The following is a 24,404-nucleotide window of genomic DNA, read 5'->3' on the forward strand; positions in this document are numbered from 1 at the left end:
AGGATTGGGATGGTGGTAGGGGGCACATGACAACTGTATTCAAGTAATCAAAGGATTATCACATGGAGGAGGTATTATCCTTGTTCTGTTTAGTTTCTGAAGGCAGAGGAAAGAGTAATGAGTAGAAATCACAAAGAGATCAATTTAGTTGGTGTCAGGACAAAATTCTTAATAGAACTGTCCCAAGGTAGAATAGTCTGTCTTGCTAAGTAGTGCATTTCACTTCCCTGAAAATCTTCAAGCCAAGACTGGATGATCACTTGCTCCTTTTGTAGACTTCAACACCACACCTCAGCTGCAGTCTCTCTCTGGTGTTTCTCCTAGTACCTGGGGTCTCCCCACCCTAGAATATCTGTCTTCCATGACAGCTGCCTTATCCCATTGATAAGCTTCTGCTAGTGCCTCTGTTTTGAAGAGGGGGTAAAACTTGTTATCCTTCATTCTCTAGACTTTGATTTCATGACTGCCTCTAACAGTCATGGCCCCTCTATCCCATTGAAGAGTCTTCCCAAAACTTACATTTTGAAAAAAGGACCCTTGCCATTCTATATTCTCAGAACTTTCATTTCCTTCCTTACCCAAAATTCTGACTTTTGGAAATTTAACATCATGAATGAACCTTTAATTTAACATCATGAATGAATTTAACAAAATGAATACCCTCTTCTTCCTATCTCCAGCTTCTTTAATTCTCTAATTCCTTTCCTTTAATTCCCACTTGAAGGCAGGGAGGACTGTCTTTCTGCTTTCATTTATATCCCCAAGTTTAGTTTAGCACAGTGCCTAGCACATAATAGGAGCTTAATAAATCACATCTGGCATGTAGTAATGAGAATCCTTTTTTTTGAAAATGGATTGGACTGAAGTCCCTTTCATTTCTGAAGTGCTGGGATTCATTTAATTGTTAATTTGGTAAATGTGCTATCCTTGTCCAACAAACAAGTGCCAGAATAATTCCACTAGAGGATTGGGTATAAGTAAGTACTGAAACCATGACTAGAGTACCAGAGGAGGAAGAGGAGGAGGAAAAGGAAGAGGAAAAGGAAGAACAGGAAGAAGAGGAGAGGGAGGAGGAAGAAAAGCAAAAGGAGGAGGAGGCGGAGGAGCAGGAGAAAGAGGAAGTGGAGGAGGGAGAAGAGGAGGAGGAGGAGCAGGAGAAATGCTTAAATGAAGCATTTCAGGTATTACCAATATCCTCTAAATTCAGTGCTTTCTGAATTTGTCATTTGAGTTTGAGCTTTTAATTCATGAGGTTTTCAAAGCTAATCAAATAAAAAAAATTAAATCTGGTAGGAAACATGTGGCTTCCATGATACTTTTAATCTAAAAAATGATGAGAACATTTCTAGTCACAAATGAGAATTAAAAACTAAAATAAAGTATCCAGGGCCCCAAAATATAGTCAGCATAGGAGAAAATGAATCTATGCAATTAAAAAAAAAAGCTGCCTTCAAATCGTCAGTTTGTCTTTTCTACTAAGCAGATGTATTTTCTCCCTCTCTGGATAGGTTTTGTTCATGACATTAACTTGATTAGGCAGTCTAAGTGAATCTTGAAAAGAAAAACTACAACTGAGTCTGATATGATAAAAATGAAAACCAAACATTTTGGGAGCCTGCTAGATCATCACCTCAGAGCATTAGAGCTATCATCAGAAATTAAATGCTCTCAACGTAGAAAGGGGACCCTGACCTACTGTGAGTCATTCTAGTGAGAAATTATTTAGCAGAACAGAGCTATAATGTAAAGTGAGGAGAATGAATCCAGTCCAGCCAACAAAAAACTCTGCACCAGGTTTGAAAAATTGCCCAAACCTTCAGTAGTAAGATCCTAACAAGCACAACTGCCTTTTGAATCAAAGTCTGTACGTTTTCTGGGAACAGGCTGTGAAGGGGCAGGGGCAGAGAGGGCACCAAGTGGCTGATTTTCTAGTCTGTGAGGGGAAGAGGGCACTGTCAGAATCAGCTCAGACGCTAGACCACATTGGCAACTCATCGGAGGATGTCCTCTATAAGCGACTATGGCTCTTTCAAGAATTAACTCTCTTCTCATCTTCTACCTCAATCTGTTGCTGCTCCTCCATGTAAAAAGTAAGCTTGCTCCATTTATTGACATTCTGGTCCCTGCCATGGCTAGATGGACACTTCTTGCCGACTGTCGGTGATGTGGGGAGGTCTAGGACAGGCTTGTATTTGAAAAGGAAAGAAAATAGGATTTGGTCTGAGAGTTTTGCTATTCCATACAATTGGGAGCCCTCTGATCTTAGCACGTGCATGACAATTAAAGAATTGTGTCCAAAATATTAATGATGCTGAAATACAAAAGCATTTCAGTCTTTGATTTTGTGATTCACAGTATTTATTTAGCTGTGCAAATGATCACAGCAAAGGCTTCTGGAAGTGGGATGGAGGGTCACTGAAAGAAAGCCATACCAAAATGATCTATAATTACTTGCATTTTCCCCAATGATACATTTTGCATGCTAAAGCCTGTTTGCTCAAATGCAAACTATTTTAGATGACATGTTTTCTTTAATTCCATATTAACTGATTTTCTCTCAACTACTTCTAATGAACTTTGAAAAAAAACCTACCCTAGAGAAATTCAGTTGCCAAAATCAAGGTAATATTTTCAGTGCTTCTGATTGACTAAATGATCATTTGCATTCATAAAGGTTTCACTAATGACACAATTGGGCTCTCATTTTCATTATTTGTGATTTGGGTTCTGGAAGCTAAGGGACTCACGCATTTCAACAAACTTCTTTAAATATAAGCAAAAAAAAAAATATTTTGGTCAGTCTTGGGTTTCCTTGGTAATTGTCAGGTGCTTGCTTTTAAGTAAAATTGGAGGAGGCCAAGTGGCCTCAGCTGTGAGTTTATGGAAGCCAGGCACTGCTGAACATGTTGAAAATGAAGAGAGGCAGAGTGTGTGTCTGTCAAAAGGGCTGTATGATTTGTGTCTGTTGAATCTGAATATCAATAAGACAAAGCATAGAACAGCTGCCATTGAAAAAGACTACTTGGCATTAGCGTACAATGTGGTATAATCTGGGTCACCTTCTGTTGCTGCATCAGTCAGATTGTTGCTTGTACAGTTTACAGAGGAATATAAATCAGAAATGGAACCCAAACAGAGGCATGTAGAAGGAGTAACCCTGGGTGAGCTGAAAAGGATGCAAATAATCCAAACTTCAAACAGTAATCAGCATCAAAATCTTTGACTGTAAAATTTTTGAATCATAATTTTAAAAATAAAAGCTACCTTTGCTTTTGTAAAGTTATGATGTAATGGATTATGCCTTTCCTATCAAACTTGACATGGACATCAAGCAACAGGAGGTAGAGGGAAGTACAGTAGCTGGAAGAGAGAGCAAGAAGAGAGATGGAGTCTGCAAAATGAAAGGGCTAATCGGTATACACTGTATTCATAAGCAAATAATATTTTCATTTTGCAAAAGAATATATCTATATTTAATAATAATGACATTTATTTAGAGCTCTAAAGCATGATACTTTGCATACATTATTATCTCATTTGATCTTTGTAATAATTCTTTGAGGTAAGCACAATAAATACCATTATCACCATTTTACAGATAAGAAATCTGAGAAATTGAGAAGGTAAGTAACCTGCTCAAAGTCACTCAAACAAAGGTGAGAGATGACATTTGAACCCTAATCTTCCTGATTCCAAGTTCAGCTTGGAATGTTAGATATGTTTTGAACATCTAATAGATTTCTGTTCTTAAAATGAGTATTTAATATCTAAAGTAAATATATTTTAGCATTTACTTGAATCTATGAAATCTATCTCTTGACAAATGCAGGATTTACTTTCTTCCTCACTGTCTAGCACAGTGCTTAGCACATAGTTGTGGACTTGAACTAAATAATTGGGAATAACTTGCAGCACTATGGAGATACTAGTTACAGAAGGAATATTTATCAGATTAAATTTTTAAAGAGGTAGGGTTACATATGTGTGGTTATAGAGTGAAATTCTTTTATGTCCAAGCTTTAGCACAGTGTCTATACACTGTAACAATAACTGCTCATTAACAACATACTCTGTTGTTATTTCTCTGATCAGAAACCTTAAATATCATCATCATCATCATCATCACTAGCAATTTTATAGAGCTTTGAGATTTACAAAAACTTTATTTATGTAAACTCATCATTGCCAACTGAATTAGATCCAAACATTCAAGTATAGCCTTCTAGACCCCTCCATAATCTGAGCCAAATTTACTTTTTTTAGCCTTTTCAGTCACTACAATCCTATACATACCTTATTTTCCAATTATTCTGGACTTCCTGCCCCTTCCTGAATGCTAATTGTGCTTCTGTACCTCTTCAATTTTGCTGATGTCATTCCCTCTATCTGAAATGCCCTTTATCCCCCATCAAAATTCTACCTTTCTTTCTAGGATCAACTCAAATGTCACCTCAGCTACAATTCCTTACTCTATTTTATCAAGTGAAATTGGTTACCTCATTCCTTTCAATAAAAATTGTTTCTACCATGAACAAGAGATTTCTAGAAGAGTTTGTACAATTCATATGGCATTTATGACAGTTAAATTAATAAATATTTTAAAGTCCATATTTCTCTATGTATTATCTTCCCTATTAGATTGTACTCAATACCGTTTTATATACTACACGTCTAGTATAGTGTCTTGCATATTATGTGTGCAAGTGAAATTTAATGCATGTACACAGTATTTAATGTATTTTGTTATTATGTAATGTATTTTGTTGTATTTGAGTGAATCTGTCTAAAAACATAAATTAAAGAATTGATCATGAAATGAGGACAAAATTCAGAACAATTCTCATCATCTTATTTTTAAGTGTCCAGATACATTTAATTAAATACAAACTTTTGATGATATTCATATTGTTATTAAATGCATTACTTAGTCTTACATGTGTATGTCCATGTCTCCAATTAAATTATTAAGAGACCCTGTTTTATAATTTTTTTCATCTCCCATAGCACCTAGAACAGGACTAAGTATATAGAAAGCCTCTGACAAATATTTTACAAAAGTCTGGAGTTGGAAGAGATCTTAGAGGTCATCAAGGCCAAGCCTTAACTGGAAAGAATCTTCTCTATAATAACAGATATTTGACCTTCCAGGTTCTCTCATAGACCTTCAATGAGGGAGAAATCTAAGACCCCATGAAGCAGCCCATTTAACTATGATTTAACTCCAGTTGCTTATTTATTACTTTGAACCTAAATTTGATGGCAACTTCATTCCATTCTTTCTTGACTCTGACTCTGGATTTCTTCACTATTAGCTATCAACTTTTTCACTCTGAAAGATCCTACTACCTCTATACTGGCTTCCTCCTGAAACCTTAATTTTGAGGAAGTGGTCAAGAAAGAAGTGCTCACTCCACTATTCTCTCATACTTTTTTCTCTCTTCTACTCCTTCTCATTTGAACTCCTGTTTAATGTTTTATGAGTTGTCTTTCCCATTAGAATGTAAACTCATTGAGGGCAGAAACTCTTTCATTTTGTTAGTATTGGTTATCCTAGCACAAGCTCAGTGGCTGAAACATAAGTATTTAACAAATGATTGTTGATTGTAATTCTTTGCTTCAATAGATCCTTTGATATTAAGAAGAGCTCTATTGGGGACTCTTCCATATAAGAGTCCTCTAGTTATTTAAAGAGAGCTGTTACCTTTTTGTATTTCTCTTCCTTAGAGTAAACATACCATAGTTCCTTTAATCAGTCTTAATATGCCTACTTGCTAGTATTTCATCATCTTTAATATTCATTTGGACATGCTTCAGTTTGTCAATTTCCTTCAGAAAATTATATTTTTCAAAAACTGAATGCAGTTCTCCAGATATGATGTGAGGTTGTTTTTTTTTTCTTTTTTTGGACACTATTCCTTTATTGTTGCATATTATGCAGGCTAAATTTTTGTTAACTTCTTGGATTGCCAAGTCATACTGTTGACTCATATTGAGCTTGTAAGACTGCTGTGATTCTCAGATATTTTTCAAACTGTTGTCTGATTCACCCCTGCCATTTGCTGATTGTATTGTTATTACTAATTGAATTTTCATATTCTTGCTTCTGCAATTCAGAATTAAAGTTTCTTCAGTTTTGGAGAAATAAATTTTACTCATTTTCTAACTCATTGTAACTATTCCACCAGGAGATTGCCCGATGGCAAGTGCCTTCTGCCTTCCTTTCCCAGACCACATTCACAGATCACAGGGACTATAGGAGCAAAGCAATTCAATTAGATTCTGGTTCTAGGGATAAGTAGCCATTTTCTTCACTTTAAATAAAACTCATTTGAATATATATGATGTATTCTTGATGATTTTTTTTCATTATCTGTATGCTCACGTGTCCATAGTCAAATAGGATGGTGGTCATAAAACAGTTCAAATCCTGTCTACTTAACCTCTCTGAGCCTCATTTTTATCATTTATATGATAATCTAGAAGTTCTTATTTTGGAGACTGTAAGCTTATTTATTAAATTATATTTTGATAAATGTATTTAAATATAATTGGTTTTCTTTATAATCATATGCATTTAATTTTATATATTTAGAATATTGTTCTGAGAGAATTCATGGCACAAAAAGTTTAAGAATCTCTGGACTATATAATCTTCAAAGTCCTTTCCAGCTATAAATCCTGTGATCTTATATGGTTTTCCCAAAATTTTACCCAACTAGAAATTCTCAAAAATAAGTTATTATTTAATAACTAAAGGTAGAAAAATCTTTGATATATTTAGATTAAGAAGAGAAAGTTACACTAGACTTTTAATATCAGGATATCCTTGAAGTTCATGATGTAGTTCTGATTGATAGATGGCATTACTTTAACAGTCAACCCATCAATAAGTACTTATTACCATCTCCTATATACCCATTATGGTAGGCACTGATCTTAGAAAAAAATTAAGTACTAATTGCCTTCCAGGATATTTTACATATATATATATATATATATATATATATATATATATATATATATATATAGTATATACACACACACAAAGGTAGGCACACACATGTACAAAATAAATATTGAGTAGTTTTTGAGAGTGGAAACCACTAGCAGTTTGGAAGGATTACGAAGGAATTGGCACTTTAATTGAGCTTTTTAGGAGATCACGAGTTCCTTTTGGTACCTTGACATCTAAATTCCTTTGAGTAGGATCTTTATTTTCTATAGCAAATAGTATTATAGGAAAGTTCTGTTGTAGGTTTCATTATATAAGCAGGTATGTTAATGAAAGGATCAGAAAACAAAGTTTAGGGGAAGAAAACGAATTTATATGTAAAGAAAAGCAATAGAATTGATTTTTCCAAAATCTGTTTCTTTAAATTATGAACAATTTGGTTACTGAAAGGGACAGACTTTTTTTTTTTTCATGGAAAACAACATGTAAGGAAACAGTTTTTCTGATAAAATGTCAGGTCAGATAATAAGGACCAGATAAAGAACGACTCTAAAACGAATGGGTTAGAGAAGATCTGTTTGAGGTCAGAAAAATGAGGCTAGAAGGCTCATTGGCATATAACTATTTTCAGGATCTGAGTTGTTAAAATTTACAAAGTGGCACATGATAATTTTTAGCATTTATATAGCTCTTCAAAATTTGTGAAACACACATATTATTTCAGTTGGTCTTTACAAGACCATTATGAGGTAGGTGCTACTGACGTCCCCATTTTACAGAAGAGAAACTGAGGCTGAGAGAAGTTGTGATTTGCCTCTGGTCACACAGCTAGTAAATGACTAAGGTGGGATTCAAACTTGGTGTTCCTAATTGCAAAATTCAGTGTTCTGTCCACTGTTATACATAATTATTTTTTTAATTGTTTGGAGCCACTAGGAGGATTAAATAGGAATTTTTGGCTTCATTACTTTTAGAAAGTTGGATTTCATGAGCTCATAAGGGAAAGATGAGTCACTGGCCATAAGGAGACTCTGATTTGTGTTATCAAAGGCAGCGAAGAACCCAGCAGGAGAAAAGCAGATGAGGCATCAGGAGAGGTGTTAAGAAGAAGCTAGCAAGAGCAGAAGCTAAAGACAGCAGGAATTGACTCAAAACCTGCTGTTTAGAAGAGAAGCACTGCTTTGTGGATTGACTGGAAAAAAAAGGTTGAAAGTAGGAGTTCTATGAGGCTTAAAAAATAATAGATATAAAGTATTTGGTAAATGTTAAAGCACTATATAAATGCTGATTATTTTTATCAGCCTAGGGTCAGTAGGTCTCCAATCTGGTCATTATATCATTCCCCAAATCTTCTACTGTATTTTTTTCTGATCTCAAGAAATATTTATTGAACAACACAGGAATACATTGGTAAATGTTTAACTAGCTATGTACCTAGATGTGTGTGTGCATCCACATTGAAGTTTAATCTGCATTATTAACACTTATGTCTAGACAGTCTACAAAATAATAAATCAAAACCCTAATTTATAGCATTGCTGATTTCTGAGACATAAATATTTATCTTCAAAATTTAAGAAATGGTTTTCACAAGGTAGTTAGAGCTGGCTCCAGCACACCCATGCCCAAGAACCTTCTGTTTGGAAGAGATTTGGCAGTTGAGCTACTGCTCTTTAGTGCCATTTACAGTTGAATGAAGTGAAAACTCTCAAGGATACTTGGTTGAAAGAAGAGAAAATATAGACTTTAAAATTGTTTTGATGTAACTATAGACATGAAACTGGATCAATAATTCATTATTCTACTGAATCAAGAATTTACTAGGCTTGTCTACATTTCTCAGAGTCAATCTGAAGAGTTTTGTAGTTCTCTGACTTAATAAACTTAACTTTTCACTATAATAGTAAAATACCATATTGGCACTATTTTAGGGATAATTGGAAGTTAAAAGTTTGTTACTATCTAATTTGTTTGAGAGTAGAAATGGACTGATTTTGTTGTGCGGAAGAATAGCGAGAACCAGAAAGGGAACACTTAGCAGAGACAACATTTCATGTTGTGCAGATTGCTTCTGACATCAAAGCCTGAAGACTAGAGTTGTAAAATGCCCCAAACATAGGTTTCTATAGTTGTGTGCCCACCTTCCTCTCAAGACTCTACAATGATAAGAAAGTATCATCTAGGTTTATTGTATGAACTGTGATTTTAAAAAAATTAAAATTGTTACTGCTTTTGCTTTATTATGAAAGATGGTAATGCTTCTGTTTTTTTGTATTTGATTTACTGTTTACTAAGTGTATCATTATTACTTATTTTGTGTACTTGGAGTAGGACTTATGAGCTACCATCATAAGCAATGGGAATATATGGCCCCCATGACTAAGTTGCCCTTACGATCCAGAAAGAGTTTGAATAATAACTCCACAACTCTTCCCTGGGAATTCAGATCTACCATTATGAGTTCAAGCTGGTTGGCAGACCAATCCAGAGAGAAAGGAAGTATTAATGCCCACACAGAGATTACATATAAATATACTAGTTGCTGCTTTGAAAGAAATTCAGATGGATAATATCCATTAGTTAGTAACAAACTGATAACATTCACTGAAAATATTACCAGTTTTATGGCAATTTAGCTTTTGGACCACTCAAAAAAAGCTTTTGGAATAATTTTTTAAATTTCATAATACTATCAATAAATAGCCAATGATCTAAAATCTTGAGCATTGACACTGAAAAATCTCAAGGTTGTAAGGGACATCAAAGGTTACCTGGTCCAATCTATATTTAGACAGCAACCCACCCTATAATCAATAGATTTTCCTTGAAAACCTCCAGTGAAGAGGAACCCACTGACTTTCAAGATAGCCCATTCCACTTTTATGGAACTCTAAATACTTTGTTTATATAGTTTTTAAAATTATTTTTGCCAGTTACATGAAAACAGTATATACATATTTTTGGTTACACATGTACATTCACTTTTTAATAAATTTCCTTATGAATCATATTGGGAGAGAAAAATCAGAACAAAAGGGGAAAAACCATGAGAGAAAAAAGCAGAAGAAAAAAAGAAAAGAAATGAACATACTTTATGTTGATATACTTTCAGTCTCCATAGTTCTATCTCTGTATGCAGATGTTGTTTTCCATCCAAAATTTATTGGAATTACCTCAGATGACTGAACCACTGAGAACAAAATCTGTTATAGTTGATCATCACACAATCTCACTGTTGCTGTGTACTATGTTTTCCTGGTTCTGCTTGTTTTGCTCAGCATCAATTCATGAACATCTTTCTAGACCTTTCTAAAATCAGCTTGTTCATTATTTTTATAGAACAATAATATTATATTACTTTCATGTACCATAACTTAGCCATTTCCTGATTAATGGGCATCTTCTCATTTTCCAAGTCTTTGCCACCACAAAAAGAGTTACTACCAACATTTTGCACATGTGAGTCCTTTTCCTAGAGCTCTAATTACTAAGAAGTTTTTTCACATCAATTTTAAATCAGCCTCCTCACAATTTTTGTGAGTTGCTTCAAATTTTTCCTTCAGTTTTATCATGACACATTGGCAGGTGTTACACATGATAGCCTTCAAACAATTTAAAGCAGTCATCATATCCTAAGTCTTCTTTTCCTTAGGCATTTCTTTTGAGTGAAATGTTTGATATAATATATTTTTTCCTCCTTGTATTCCATCATCCTCTACTTTTGACTTTCTCTTTGATGACATATCACCCAAAGGACCTCAGAATTGTTTCAAACATCTCTCATGTTAGGAATTTATTATTCACCATACTTAGTCCCTGGCAAGTGATTTCTGGAAGAACAAAATTGATCACAACTGGATGACAGTTTTCTTCTTTTCAGACCATTCTGTTAATTTTTTTAATTGTTGGCTTAGTACTGCTGCTATAAGCACCCAGATATAAGTGCCATAAGATGTTTATCCAGAGCAATATGAAATTTTAAAAATTATTCCAAAAGCTTTTTTTGGTGATTCAAAGACTAAATTACATAAAAACTGAGAATGTTTTCAGTGAACATTCTGTGAATATATTGCTAACTAATGGATATTATCCAGATATATACTGTCTCAAAGCAACAACTGCTGTATTTATATAAAGCCTTTGTATGGACATCAATATCTCCTTTTTCTCTGGGTTAGTCTGCTACTTGAGTAAAATATATATAGTATGCTTCCCTTTTCTGATACCTCCATCTTCTAACCAAATGGAGTGAGGATACTGGTTATTGTCACAACGTGATGGCAATAAAAACAGCAGAGCAGCCAACAGAGAACTAAGGAGCATCAAGGAAATGGCAAGTAAATACCAGAGCACAAGCCCATGTGTTGTGTTTAATGTGATTGTACATGTATAACCTATATCAGTTTGCTTACTGTCTTGGAGAAGAGAGAGGAAGAGGAAGGAGGGGAAAAAATTTGGAACTCAAAATCTTACAAAAATGAATGCTGAAAATTATCTTTACATGTAGTTTGAAAAAAATGCTATAATGTGGGAGGAAAAAAAACTTAGTAGTACTCATAATGTAGAGCACATGCTATTCCCTAGTGGTATTCTTTCCAAATACTAACCAAGTTTGTCCCTTCTTAGCTTCCAAGATCAAATGAGATCAAGTGACCAACAGACAGAACTCCCTCATCTGTTTGCAATAATTGAACACTTTAAATAGAGTTCTTTAAAAGGGAATATACTAGTTCAGTCATTCTGATATGTAAACAGAATCAAAGAGGCAAGACAACTTTTGAATTATCATTATTAATCATAATCATGAGCATGAAATACATGAGCTTGCATCAAAAAAGATTGGTGACCATAGTTAAGGAGCAATCATCCCTTGGCTTATTTAAATTCTATAGATATAAAAATATATCCTCTGTAGTATTTCCTCTGTAGATTAGGTGTCCTTGCTTCAATATGTTGTTCAGTGCCTATACAATTATTGCTCTAAGGAAAAAGAAAAACCCCTTTGCTTGTTTCTAAATAAAATAATTATCTCATCAGTCATCAGAAACAATTTACATTTTGCTATGGTTACTTGATGCTCCCTTGGCTAAAGAATAGGAATATTTTCCATTTCTCCTTTACCTAATCCAAAGAATGTTATTCTGAACAGCAGGCATTGTTGGTGATGCTGGTAGTTTTTCTCATAAGTGAAAAAAATATTCATATGAAACCCAAAACTCATCACTAATGCTTTCACCAAATCTTGCTATTATATAAGTACAAAACCAATTTCTTATTTCTAGGAGATGGAGGAGTGGGACAGAAAGTCAGCAATTCTCAGTGTGACTCATTGTTTCACCACTGATTTCTAAAGAAATCTCCCTGAGACTAAGTTTCTCATTCTATAAAATAAAGATGATGAGACTTGACACATAGCTTCTAGGCAGTGTTGCTCTGAGAATAAAAGTCCTTTCTGTTTGTAAAAACTCTTGGAATGGAGATGATAAGGTAAAAGAGATTACCAGGACAGAGCATCATCCTCAGGGCTGTCTTCATCTCTCTATTTTCAAATGGAGTTGAATAAATTTGCCCATTGTTTAGAATAGCTACTAGAAAAAGTGCATTGGAACTCTGAGTTAACAGTTAATTTTTGCAATGCAGGAATCATTTCATAATGTGGGAGGTAGGTTTTTTTTTTGAAGGGGGGATGAGTTAGATAGGAGGAAATCAAACCTGTGATTTCAACTGGTGTGAGGAATTTCCATAGTAGAAACTCCTTCCAGTGATGTTAATCAACAACGTGTGTAGCTTCTAGTGTCAAGAAGTTGTTTGGGGACATTGAGGAACTAAATGATTCATTCATGGTCACAACCTTGTAAGTATCAGAAGTCAGACTTTAATCTAGATCTACTTGACTACAAAAAGGCTATACATGAACTTAGAAGTGCTTATTTGAATTAAAAAAATTAAAGTTATCATCTATATAATAGCTATACTTGATTGAAACTTTTGGGTTTCAAAATTTCTTAATTTCATTTTTTGCATGATCATTGAAAGCATAATTCATTTCTTTAAAAAATCCTATAACAATCTATTACCATCATTTGAAAATGAATGATTGAGGGATGTATAAAAATTGGAATACTAATTCCTTGTTGGTGGAATTGTGAACTGAGCAACTTGGAATTATGCCAAAGAGTTATTAAATTACCTATACCCTTCAACCTAGCTGTACCATTATTCAGTCTATTTTCTTTTCTTTTTTTCCCCTTGCTTTTTAAAAAATTTATTTTGTTTTATGAATTGCTTTATGAATCATGCTGGGAGAGAGAATTAGAAAAAAAGGGGAAAATCATGGAAAAAAAGGAAGTGAACATAGCATGTGTGGATTTATATTCAATTTCCATAGTTCTTTTTCTGGATGCAGATGGTATTTTCTATCCAAAGTCCATTGGAATTTCCTTGGATCACTGAACCATGGAGAAGAAACAAGTGTCATAGTTGATCCCCGCACATTCTTGCTGTTATTGTGTACAATGTATTCCTGGTTCTGCTTGTTTCACTCAGCATCAGTTCATATAAATCTTTCCAGACCTTTCTAATCAGCTGGTTCATCATTTTTATAGAATGATAATATTCCATTACCTTCATATACCACAACTTGTTCAGCCATTCCCCAATTGATGAGCATATACTCATTTTCCAATTCTTTGCTACCACAAAAAGAACCGCTACAAGCATTTTTACACAAGTGAGTCCTTCACCCTTCTTTATGATTTCCTTAGGATACAGACCCAGTGGTGGCACTGCTGGGTCAAAGGTATGGATAGTTTTATAGCCCTTTGGGTATAGTTCCAAATAGCTCTCCAGAATAGTTGGATCATTTCATAATACCAACAATGCAGTAGTGTCCTAGTTTTCCCACATCTTCCCAACATTTATCGCTATTTTTTCCTGCCATATTAGCTATTCTGAGAAGTATGAGATGATACCTCACACTTGCATTTCTCTATGATTATAGATAGCTTTAATTTTGTCATCTGAAAATTGTTCATATTCTTTGACTATTTATCAGTTGGGAAATGACTTGTATTCTCATAAATTTGACACAGTTCTTTATGTATTTTAGAAATAAGACTTATATCAGAAATACTAGCTGTAAAAATTTTTCCCTAGCTCTGTACTTCCCTTTTGATCTTGTTTCTATTGGATTTTACTTTTTAATTTAATGTAATCAGTTATCCATTTTGCTTTTCATAATGTTCTCTAGTTCTTCTTTAATCATAAATTCCTCCCTTCTCCAAAGATTTCATAGATAAATTATCCCTTGTTCTCCTAATTTGCTTATGGTGTCACTCTTTATGCCCAAATCATGTACCCATTTTGACCTTATTTTGGTATGAAATGTGCGGTAGGTCTATGCTGAGTTGCTGACATATTATTTTTCCAGTTTTCCCAATAATTTTTGTCAAATACTGAGTTCTTATTTCAGAAGCTGGGGTTTGGGCATTTATCAAATTCTAGATTTCTATAGGCCTTGATTATTTGTCTTATTTATCTAATCTATTCTACTGATCTACCACTCTATTTCTTAGCCAGTACCAAATGATTTTGATGACTGCTAATTTATAATGTAGTTTTAGGTTTGGTACTACTAAGCCATCACCATTTGTATTTTTTCATTAATTCTTTGATATTCTTGACTTTTTTCTTCCAGATGAATTTTGTCTATTTTTTCTAAAACTATAAAATAATTTTTTGACAATTTCATTGGTATGGCACTGAATAAGTAGACCAATTTGGGCAGAATGGTCATTTTTATTACATTAGCTCATCTGAGTCATGAACAATTGATATTTTTCACAATTGGTTAGATCAGACTTTATTTGTTTGAGAAGTGCTTTGTAATTGTGCTCATATAGTTCCGCGGTTTGTCTTGGCAGATAAACCCCCAAATATTTTATTTTGTCTATAGTTATTTTAAATGAAATTGATTTCTTTCTCTATTTTATTCATGTAGCTGTGTAAAGATATAAAATTTCCTCTAAGAACTACTTTGGCTGTGTCCCATAAATTTTGGTATATTGTCTCATTATTGTCATTATCTTGGATGAACTTATGGTTGTTTCTGTGATTTGTTGTTTGACCCACTCATTATTTAAAATTAGATTATTTAATTTCCAATTGGTTTTTAGTTTATCTTTCCCTGGCCCTTTATTAAATATATTTTTATTGCATTATAGTATGAAAAGGAAGCATTTACTATTCCTGCCTTTCAACATTGTGATTTTTCTGCCCTTCATGGTCAGTTGTTGTGTAGGTGCGATATATCGCCAAGAAAAAGGTGTATTCCTTTCTGTCTCTATTCAATTTTCTCTAATATATCAAAAAGTTAAAGTTGAGGGTCATCAAAGGGCAATGAAAATGTGCATGCTGAGCATGATCATGCTAATACAGTATATTAGCAATCGATAATTTCATGAGAGTAGTAACATAAATTACATCAGAAAGAGACATTACTGGAAAAGATGTACTGGTCATGTAGTTGGGGTTAGGGATAAACCAGTGTACCGTTCCTGTACTCTACTAATATCCATTTGGTGTAAGGTATGTGGAAAGGATACATAAAGGAATTCCATTTAAAAATCTATTGGCAGTGGTGGTTTAACTACAAGATGATAAGGGCTCTGGTAGTAGAAATGGAATGTGAAGGATGGTAACAGGAAAATAATTAATATATATTAATATATAATCAACAAGCATTGATTAAATGCCTACTATGTGTTAAGGATTGCTACTTACTGAGGACATGAAAAAAAAGAATGAAAAAATTCCCATAGATAATGATTTATTCATAAGAAGCACTTGGCTTATTTGTCAATCATCCTAAAATATACTCTGGCTGCCATGTGACCAAAGTGCATATTAGTAATACTAAAAAGAAATCTACCGATCAGGGACACAGACATAGAGTAAAATGCCTCTGTTACATTGGTAATGGAAGATAAACTAAGATAAGATATACCAGCAGTTAGTACAATGTCTTGCACATAGGAGGACTTTAATAACTTCTAGCTGAATGGCTTTGTAAATGAAATGAATTATATTAGGTTTGGGGTTAGATGGAAAGAGAGAGATAAGCAGCTGTGTTGGAATATGACTGAGTGATGATTCATCCCTGCTATTCTTGCAACCCAGCCAGTGTGAAACAATTGGCTATTTTTTTAATTTAAGGAATTAACCATTTTTTTCTCTGACTCACAACAGTCTTTTCTCTTGAATAATGTGCTTGAAATACTCTGATGCTAATTGCAGGGTTATCATATAAAGGGTGATAGCAATTAACAATTCATTAAACATGAAGGTTCTGTTGTATATGGGCACATCTCCACTCTATTTCAGCCACCTGATGACATGGTAACATCTTAGACTGTTAAATTGTTTGATCAATTAATCAATCAGCGAACATTTGTTATATGATAGTCCCTTCTCTGAAATATAATTTTCTGTACTTTCATCTCTCTCTTTGATTGATTCCTATTACATCGATTCTTCACCTTCATCATTGACCTTTAATACCTTCAACCATCCTTGTTCTCTTAGTCCATCTATCACTCCTGCTCTGACTTTACTTCCTTGTCTTCATAGTCTTGATTTCATACCTAACCTGCTTAGTTTTTTTTTCTAACTTCTACCTTTGAATACCTTATCATTTTTACTTTCTGCTATTCATTCTATACTAATCCTCTATCTTGGATCATTCTCCTCTCTGTGTTCACCTTGTAAACCTATTGGATTCCTCATCACTTTTGACCTTGACTTAAAATAGAAATGCTTTCCATCTACTCTATAGGAAGTACTTAATGCTTTTTCATTCATGCATTCATTCATTCCAACCAGCTTCCTCATATCTGTCAAAATATTCTTCCAAATGAACAGATCACTCCCATGCTTCCATCTGCATTCAGACAGTAGCAGTTATTTCTCTGGAGATGAATAGCAGAGGGACAGAAGTTGGAATGATTGTGGTTTTGTCAGGTGTGATAACACCGGCCTAGTTGGAACAAAACATTCAAGGTGAAAAATACTGGGAGATAAAATTGGAAAGTGAGGTTAAGACTAGATTATGGAGGACCTTGAATGCCACACTGACCAGTTTAGATTTTTTTCCTTTATGTAGTGGGGAATCATCAAAAGTTTATGAATCAGGGAGTGGTATGATAAAGACAATGTTCCAAGAATCTTATGGTAACATGTAGAGTTTATGGAAGACAATAAAGACTGAAGGTTAAGAGATTTATTTAGAAACTGCTGTGATGGCAACCATGGAAATTGAAAAAAAAAAGATGGATGTGAGAATTATTTTGAAGAAAAACTAAACAGGACTTTTTGATTAATTTTGATATATAGGTCTAGGAATAAGAAAAGACCAGGTTTTTAGCCTAAGATTTTGTGTTTCAATGGTTGAGAAAATTATCGTAACATTGATTGAAATGAGAAAGGTGGGAAAGGGAAGCAGGTTTAGGGGATAACTTATGATCTAACATTTGGGACACAGTGTGTATTCTTATCCTACTTTGCAGTAGGAATACATTTTAAAAATTGCTTTTGTTAACATCTTCATTTTTTATTATCTTGATTTTAAAGTATGTTGTTCATAATTTTGCTTCTACACAAATCATTTTTGGTAAAGGGATGAAGAAGAAAGACAAGAAAATAAGAATGGCTCCACACAACTTGCTAACACATCAACTAAGTCTAAGAATAGACACAATGTTCCCCAATGACAATCCCTTGTCTCTGCCAAAAAAAAAAAGGAAGGAGATATATTTTTATCACCTTTTCTTAGGGGACAATCTCGGTGATTGTAATACACAGCTATTTTAGCTTGCAGGAATGTTTATAAGTAGCTTTTTATATTAGGAAATAACATTTTAACAAAAATATATCATCTTCTTTCTCAGTTAAATGTTTGTTCCAGACCTGAGATTTCAGCCAACTCTGACTTCTACAGCTCTTTAATAACTATAGAGTAGAAAACTGAGATAGTATCTAGAGAGTTTGTGACCTGTCCATGATCACACAGCTAAATCCTATCAAGCAGTATTTGAACCAGGTTTGTCATTGACTCTAAGAATGGCCTTCTATCCATGATACAATTCTATGTCTCAGTTAAATTAGAGCCTCTAATTATTCTGAAAAGAATAGTACTGGTTATTAATGAATCAGGAGCATTTTGTTCACCCCACTGAACCCTCATGTACTCTTGGCATGCTCACCCACAGATTTCTCTGAAATGAAAAGAGTCATCAAGTATTATCATTTGAATAGTCATTAATTCATAATAAACTGGTTGCATCAATAGAACTTCATTAATTAGTGGTTCAACACCCAGGGCAATGAACAAAGCATTCTTTGGGAGTAGGAGTTTTGGTTTGCCACCTACATCTTGGTAATGTGCCCAGGTATGATTTTTCCTATGTTCATTTGACAAAATTTAGCTCCAGATAGCACAATTCTTTGTTTCATATAGACCTATCACAAACTTTCTGTTTTGTTAATATCTTTTACTTTCTTTCTTGGACAGACTACTCCTCTTTTCAGATTCCTTGTCTTCCTTTAAGGTGTAGCTAAGTTGCCATTTCCTGAGAGTAACCCTTTGTGATGCCCCAGCTGTTATTATCTTATCCCTCCACAATTGTCATCTCCTTTATTTCTTAGAACTTTGCATTATACTTTCCTTGTATGAGCCATATTGTCTCAGAAGAATGTAAATTTCTAGAGGGTAAGAACTATTTTCATTTCTGTCTTTTTGTCCCCAATACCTTAGTAAACTAGTTCTTACATTATCCTCAACTTTTGAATTCCTTGCTCCCCTCTTTTCTTGCCATGCATTCCTTAGCAAAACCCAACTCTTGACATAAACCATCACCTGAGCTCTCTGGTCCTAATCATGAGTTGCTGAAATGAACTAGAGGAAGTCATGAAAGCATGCTGATGACAAGGTATACTACAAATGTGCTACATAATCTTGACTGAACCTTGAATGGGGCAAGGAAATCCTTTACACCTTGCTTAATGATTCTCTATTCTACTCACTGCAGTAGCTGTTCCAGATTTTCTCAGCACTGCTCAAACCTCTTATAGGCCTTTTCCCCACCAGTCTATTAGTTTGCCTCTTCTTTATCAAGAAACTAAGTCATATGCTGAGAATTCTCTTCTCTCTTCATTATCTTAAAACTCTTTCATATCTACCCCTATTAACTTCTCATTTGCTTTAGTCTGTGATGAAGAAGTGGCCCTTTTCCTAACTGAAGCAATATATAATTGACTCAATTTTCTCCTGTCTTCTCTAGCAAATTGCTCTCATTATTCCTCCCCTTTCTCATCCCTATACCTTCCCATAAATACACTAAGTTTTCCAAACCTGAAAAAAACCTCTAAGACCTTGTGAGCTTGCAGATTTTCATCCTTTATCTCGCTTTTCTTTCTTAGCCAAAACTTTTTTAAAAATTATATTCTCTTTTTTGCCTCTATTTTCTCTTCTTTCACTGTCTTCTAAACCCTATGAAAACTTGTTTCAAATTTTCATTCAACTGAAATTTCTGTATCCAAGTTTTCAATGATCTTTTATCTGTCAAATCTAATTGTGCTTTTTCATTCCTTGTACTTCTTAGCTTTTCTGCAACATTTAACATTGTTGATCATTCTTTCCTCCAGCCCACTCTTTCCTTTCTGGGATGTTGTGATACTATTCTTTCTTGGTTCTCCTTTTACCTGTCTTATTGTGCCTCAGTTTTCTTTGTCATGTGAAACTAAATGACATAGTGGATTGGTCATCAGACTTAGAGTAAAAAAAAAATCTTAGTTCAAATCCTGCCCAAGACAAAACTTCTTAGCTTTAGCTTCCTCATCTGCAAAATAGAGATAATGATAAAACCTGTTTCACACTGTTGTTGTGAAGATCAACTGATATAAGTGATTGTGATGGAATACCAATGCACTATAAAAAATGTTGAGCAAAGCGCTCTTAGAAAGATTTGTAAAAGACTTGCATAGGCTGATGCAAAACGAAAAGCTTACAATATTGTAAGTTTATCCACTATGAATGATTTACTGTTCTCAGCAATACAATGATACAAGACAGCTCTAAAGGACTTATGAAGAAAAATGCTCTCCATCCCCAAAGAAAGAACTAATGGTGTCTGAATACAGATTGAAGCATACTTTTTTTTTTTTAACTTTCTGTATTTTTCTTGTTTTTTATGTTTTCTTACACAGCGTAACTATTATGGAAATATTTTGCATAACTACACATGTATAATCCATATTGAATTACTAGTCTTCTCAATGAAGGGGATGGGGAGAAAGAAAGAGAGAATTTGGCACTCAAAGTTTTCAAAACAAATGTTAAAAATTATTTTTACATGTAATTGGGGGAAAAATAAAATACTAAATTTTAAGGTCAATTAAGATAACATTTGTAAAGTAACAAACTTTAAAGCATAATATAAATTCTAGCTGTAATTAATATGTCTCCTAATTGCATGTTTAACCTAATTTTCTTTACTGGGATCTTTTTTTTTTCTTTATCCTTTCTTAATTGATGTCTTAGTCAGCTCCCATGTTTTTAATTATCTCTATGTAAATGACTCCAATATCTTTATATCTAACCATAATTTATTTTCTTAGCTCCAATAATTCATCACCAACTGCCTGTTGGACACTTTCAATGGGATGTCCTGTAGGTATCTTTAACTCATTATGTTGAAAACAGAACTTATTTTACTGCCCCAATTTTCTCTAGATTTTTGTGATGGTGTTCTCTCCTGGTTCTCCTCCTGCCTTTCTGATCACTTTTTTTGTCTCTTCCATTAAATCTTCATTTAAATGGCACCCATTAACCATAGCGTCTCCCCCTCTCATCCCAGGTTCTGTCCTAAGCCGTTTTAATCTGCTCTTTCTAGATTCAACTATCATCTTTTTTTTTATTTAATAGCCTTTTATTTACAAGATATATACATGGGTAACTTTACAGCATTAACAATTGCCAAACCTCTTGTTCCAATTTTTCACCTCTTACCCCCCCACCCCCTCCCCTAGATGGCAGGATGACCAGTAGATGTTAAATATATTAAAATATAAATTAGATACACAATAAGTATATATGACCAAAACGTTATTTCGCTGTACAAAAAGAATCAGACTCTGAAATATTGTACAATTAGCTTGTGAAGGAAATAAAAAATAAAGGTGTGCATAAATATAGGGATTGGGAATTCAATGTAATGGTTTTTAGTCATCTTCCAGAGTTCTTTTTCTGGGCATAGCTAGTTCAGTTCATTACTGCTCCATTAGAAATGATTTGGTTGATCTCGTTGCTGAGGATGGCCTGGTCCATCAGAACTGGTCATCATATAGTATTGTTGTTGAAGTATATAATGATATCCTGGTCCTGCTCATTTCACTCAGCATCAGTTCATGTAAGTCTCTCCAGGCATTTCTGAAATTATCCTGTTGGTCATTTCTTACAGAACAGTAATATTCCATAATATTCATATACCACAATTTATTCAGCCATTCTCCAACTGATGGACATCCATTCAGTTTCCAGTTTTTAGCCACTACAAAAAGGGCTGCCACAAACATTCGTGCACATACAGGTCCCTTTCCCTTCTTTATAATCTCTTTGGGATATAATCCCAGTAGTAACACTGCTGGATCAAAGGGTATGCACAGTTTGATAACTTTTTGAGCATAGTTCCAAACTACTCTCCAAAATGGTTGGATTCGTTCACAACTCCACCAACAATGCATCAATGTCCCAGTTTTCCCGCATCCCCTCCAACAATCATCATTATTTTTTCCTGTCATCTTAGCCAATCTGACAGGTGTGTAGTGGTATCTTAGAGTTGTCTTAATTTGCATTTCTCTGATTAATAATGACTTGGAGCATCTTTTCATATGACTAGAAATAGTTTCAATTTCTTCATCTGAGAATTGTCTGTTCATATCCTTTGACCATTTTTCAATTGGAGAATGGCTTGATTTTTTATAAATTAGAGTTAATTCTCTATATATTTTGGAAATGAGGCCTTTATCAGAACCTTTGACTGTAAAAATATTTTCCCAGTTTATTGCTTCCCTTCTAATCTTGTCTGCATTAGTTTTGTTTGTACAAAAACTTTTCAGTTTGGTATAATCGAAATTTTCTATTTTGTGATCAGTAATGATCTCTAGTTCTGCTTTGGTCATAAAGACCTTCCCCTTCCACAGGTCTGAGAGGTAAACTATCCTATGTTCCTCTAATTTATTAATAATTTCATTCTTTATGCCTAGGTCATGAACCCATTTTGACCTTATCTTGGTGTACGGCGTTAAGTATGGATCAATGCCTAGTTTCTGCCATATTAGTTTCCAATTTTCCCAGCAATTTTTATCAAACAGTAAGTTCTTATCCCAAAAGCTGGGATCTTTGGGTTTGTCAAAGACTAGGTTGCTATATTTGTTGACTGTTTTATCCCTTGAACCTAATCTATTCCACTGATCAACTAATCTATTCCTTAGCCAATACCAAATAGTTTTGGTAACTGCTGCTCTATAATATAATTTTAGATCTGGTACAGCTAAGCCACCTTCATTTGATTTTTTTTTCATTAATTCCCTTGAAATTCTTGACCTTTTGTTTTTCCATATGAACTTTGTTGTTATTTTTTCTAGGTCATTAAAATAGTTTTTTGGGAGTCTGATTGGTATAGCGCTAAATAAATAGATTAGTTTAGGTAATATTGTCATCTTTATTATATTTGCTCGCCCTATCCAAGAGCATTTAATATTTTTCCAATTGGTTAGATCAGACTTAATTTGTGTGAAAAGTGGTCTGTAATTTTGCTCATAAAGTTTCTGATTTTCCCTTGGCAGATAGATTCCTAAATATTTTATATTATCAGTAGTTACTTTAAATGGAATTTCTCTTTGTAACTCTGACTGTTGGATTTTGTTAGTGATATATAAGAATGCTGATGACTTATGTGGGTTTATTTTATAACCAGCAACTTTGCTAAAGTTGTGGATTATTTCTAATAACTTTTTAGCAGAATCTCTGGGGTTCTCTAAGTATACCATCATGTCATCGGCAAAGAGTGATAATTTGGCTTCCTCATTGCCTATTCTTATTCCTTTAATCTCTTTCTCAGCTCTTATTGCTATAGCTAGCGTTTCTAATACAATATTAAATAGTAACGGTGATAGTGGGCAACCTTGTTTCACTCCAGATCTTATTGGGAATGGTTGCAGTTTGTCTCCATTACATATGATGCTTACTGATGGTTTTAAATAGATGCTGCTGATTATTTTAAGGAAAAGTCCATTTATTCCTATACTCTCAAGTGTTTTTAATAGGAATGGATGTTGGATTTTATCAAATGCTTTTTCTGCATCTATTGAGATGATCATATGGTTTTTGTTAATTTGGTTATTAACATGGCCAATTATATTGATAGTTTTCCTAATATTGAACCAGCCCTGCATTCCTGGTATAAATCCTACTTGATCATAGTGTATTATCTTGGAGATGATTTTCTGTAGTCTTTTTGCTAATATCTTATTTAAGATTTTAGCATCAATATTCATTAGGGAGATTGGTCTATAATTTTCTTTCTCTGTTTTCAGCCTACCTGGTTTAGGTATCAGTACCATGTCTGTGTCATAGAAGGAATTTGGTAGGACTCCTTCATTCCCTATTTTATCAAATAATTTATATAGCATTGGGGCCAATTGTTCTTTAAATGTTTGGTAAAATTCACATGTAAATCCATCTGGTCCTGGGGATTTTTTCTTAGGGAGTTGTTTAATTGCCTGTTCTATTTCTTTTTCTGAAATGGGACTATTCAAGCAATTTACTTCCTCCTCTGTTAGTCTGGGAAGTCTATATTTTTGGAGGTAGTCATCCATTTCACTTAGGTTATCAAATTTATTGGCATAAAGTTGAGCAAAATAACTCCTTATTATTTCTCTAATTTCCTCTTCATTGGTGGAAAGTTCTCCCTTTTCATTTTTAAGACTACTAATTTCATTTTCCTCCCTCCTTTTTCTAATCAGATTTACCAAAGGCTTATCTATTTTATTGGCTTTTTCATAGAACCAACTCTTAGTTTTATTAATTAGTTCAATAGTTTTTTTACTTTCAATATTTTTAATTTCTCCTTTTAATTTTAGAATTTCCAATTTAGTATTTGATTGGGGGTTTTTAATTTGGTCTTTTTTTAGTTTTTTTAGTTGCAAGCCCAATTCATTAATCTTTTCTTTCTCTGTTTTATTCAAGTAAGCCTCTAAGGATATAAAATTCCCTCTTATTACCGCTTTGGCTGCATCCCACAAATTTTGGTATGATGTCTCATCATTGTCATTATCTTGAGTGAAATTATTAATTGTATCTATAATTTGCTGCTTCACCCAATCATTCTTTAAGATG

At 33.8% G+C, this 24,404-nt stretch overlaps 1 protein-coding gene across 1 annotated transcript in view; it reads left to right on the forward strand.

Moving 5' to 3' along the window:
- Positions 1 to 1,802: 1,802 nt before the first annotated feature.
- Positions 1,803 to 24,404, forward strand: part of CRB1 (crumbs cell polarity complex component 1) — a 263,746-nt gene continuing 241,144 nt past the window's right edge. The window contains exon 1 of the mRNA XM_031937087.1: positions 1,803 to 2,090. Coding sequence (XP_031792947.1) covers positions 2,021 to 2,090 — 70 coding nt within the window. The 5' untranslated portion in view covers positions 1,803 to 2,020. The remainder of the gene's footprint in view (positions 2,091 to 24,404) is intronic.

This window comes from Sarcophilus harrisii, chromosome 4, assembly GCF_902635505.1.
Source record: "Sarcophilus harrisii chromosome 4, mSarHar1.11, whole genome shotgun sequence".
Classification (NCBI taxonomy): Eukaryota; Metazoa; Chordata; class Mammalia; order Dasyuromorphia; family Dasyuridae; genus Sarcophilus; species Sarcophilus harrisii.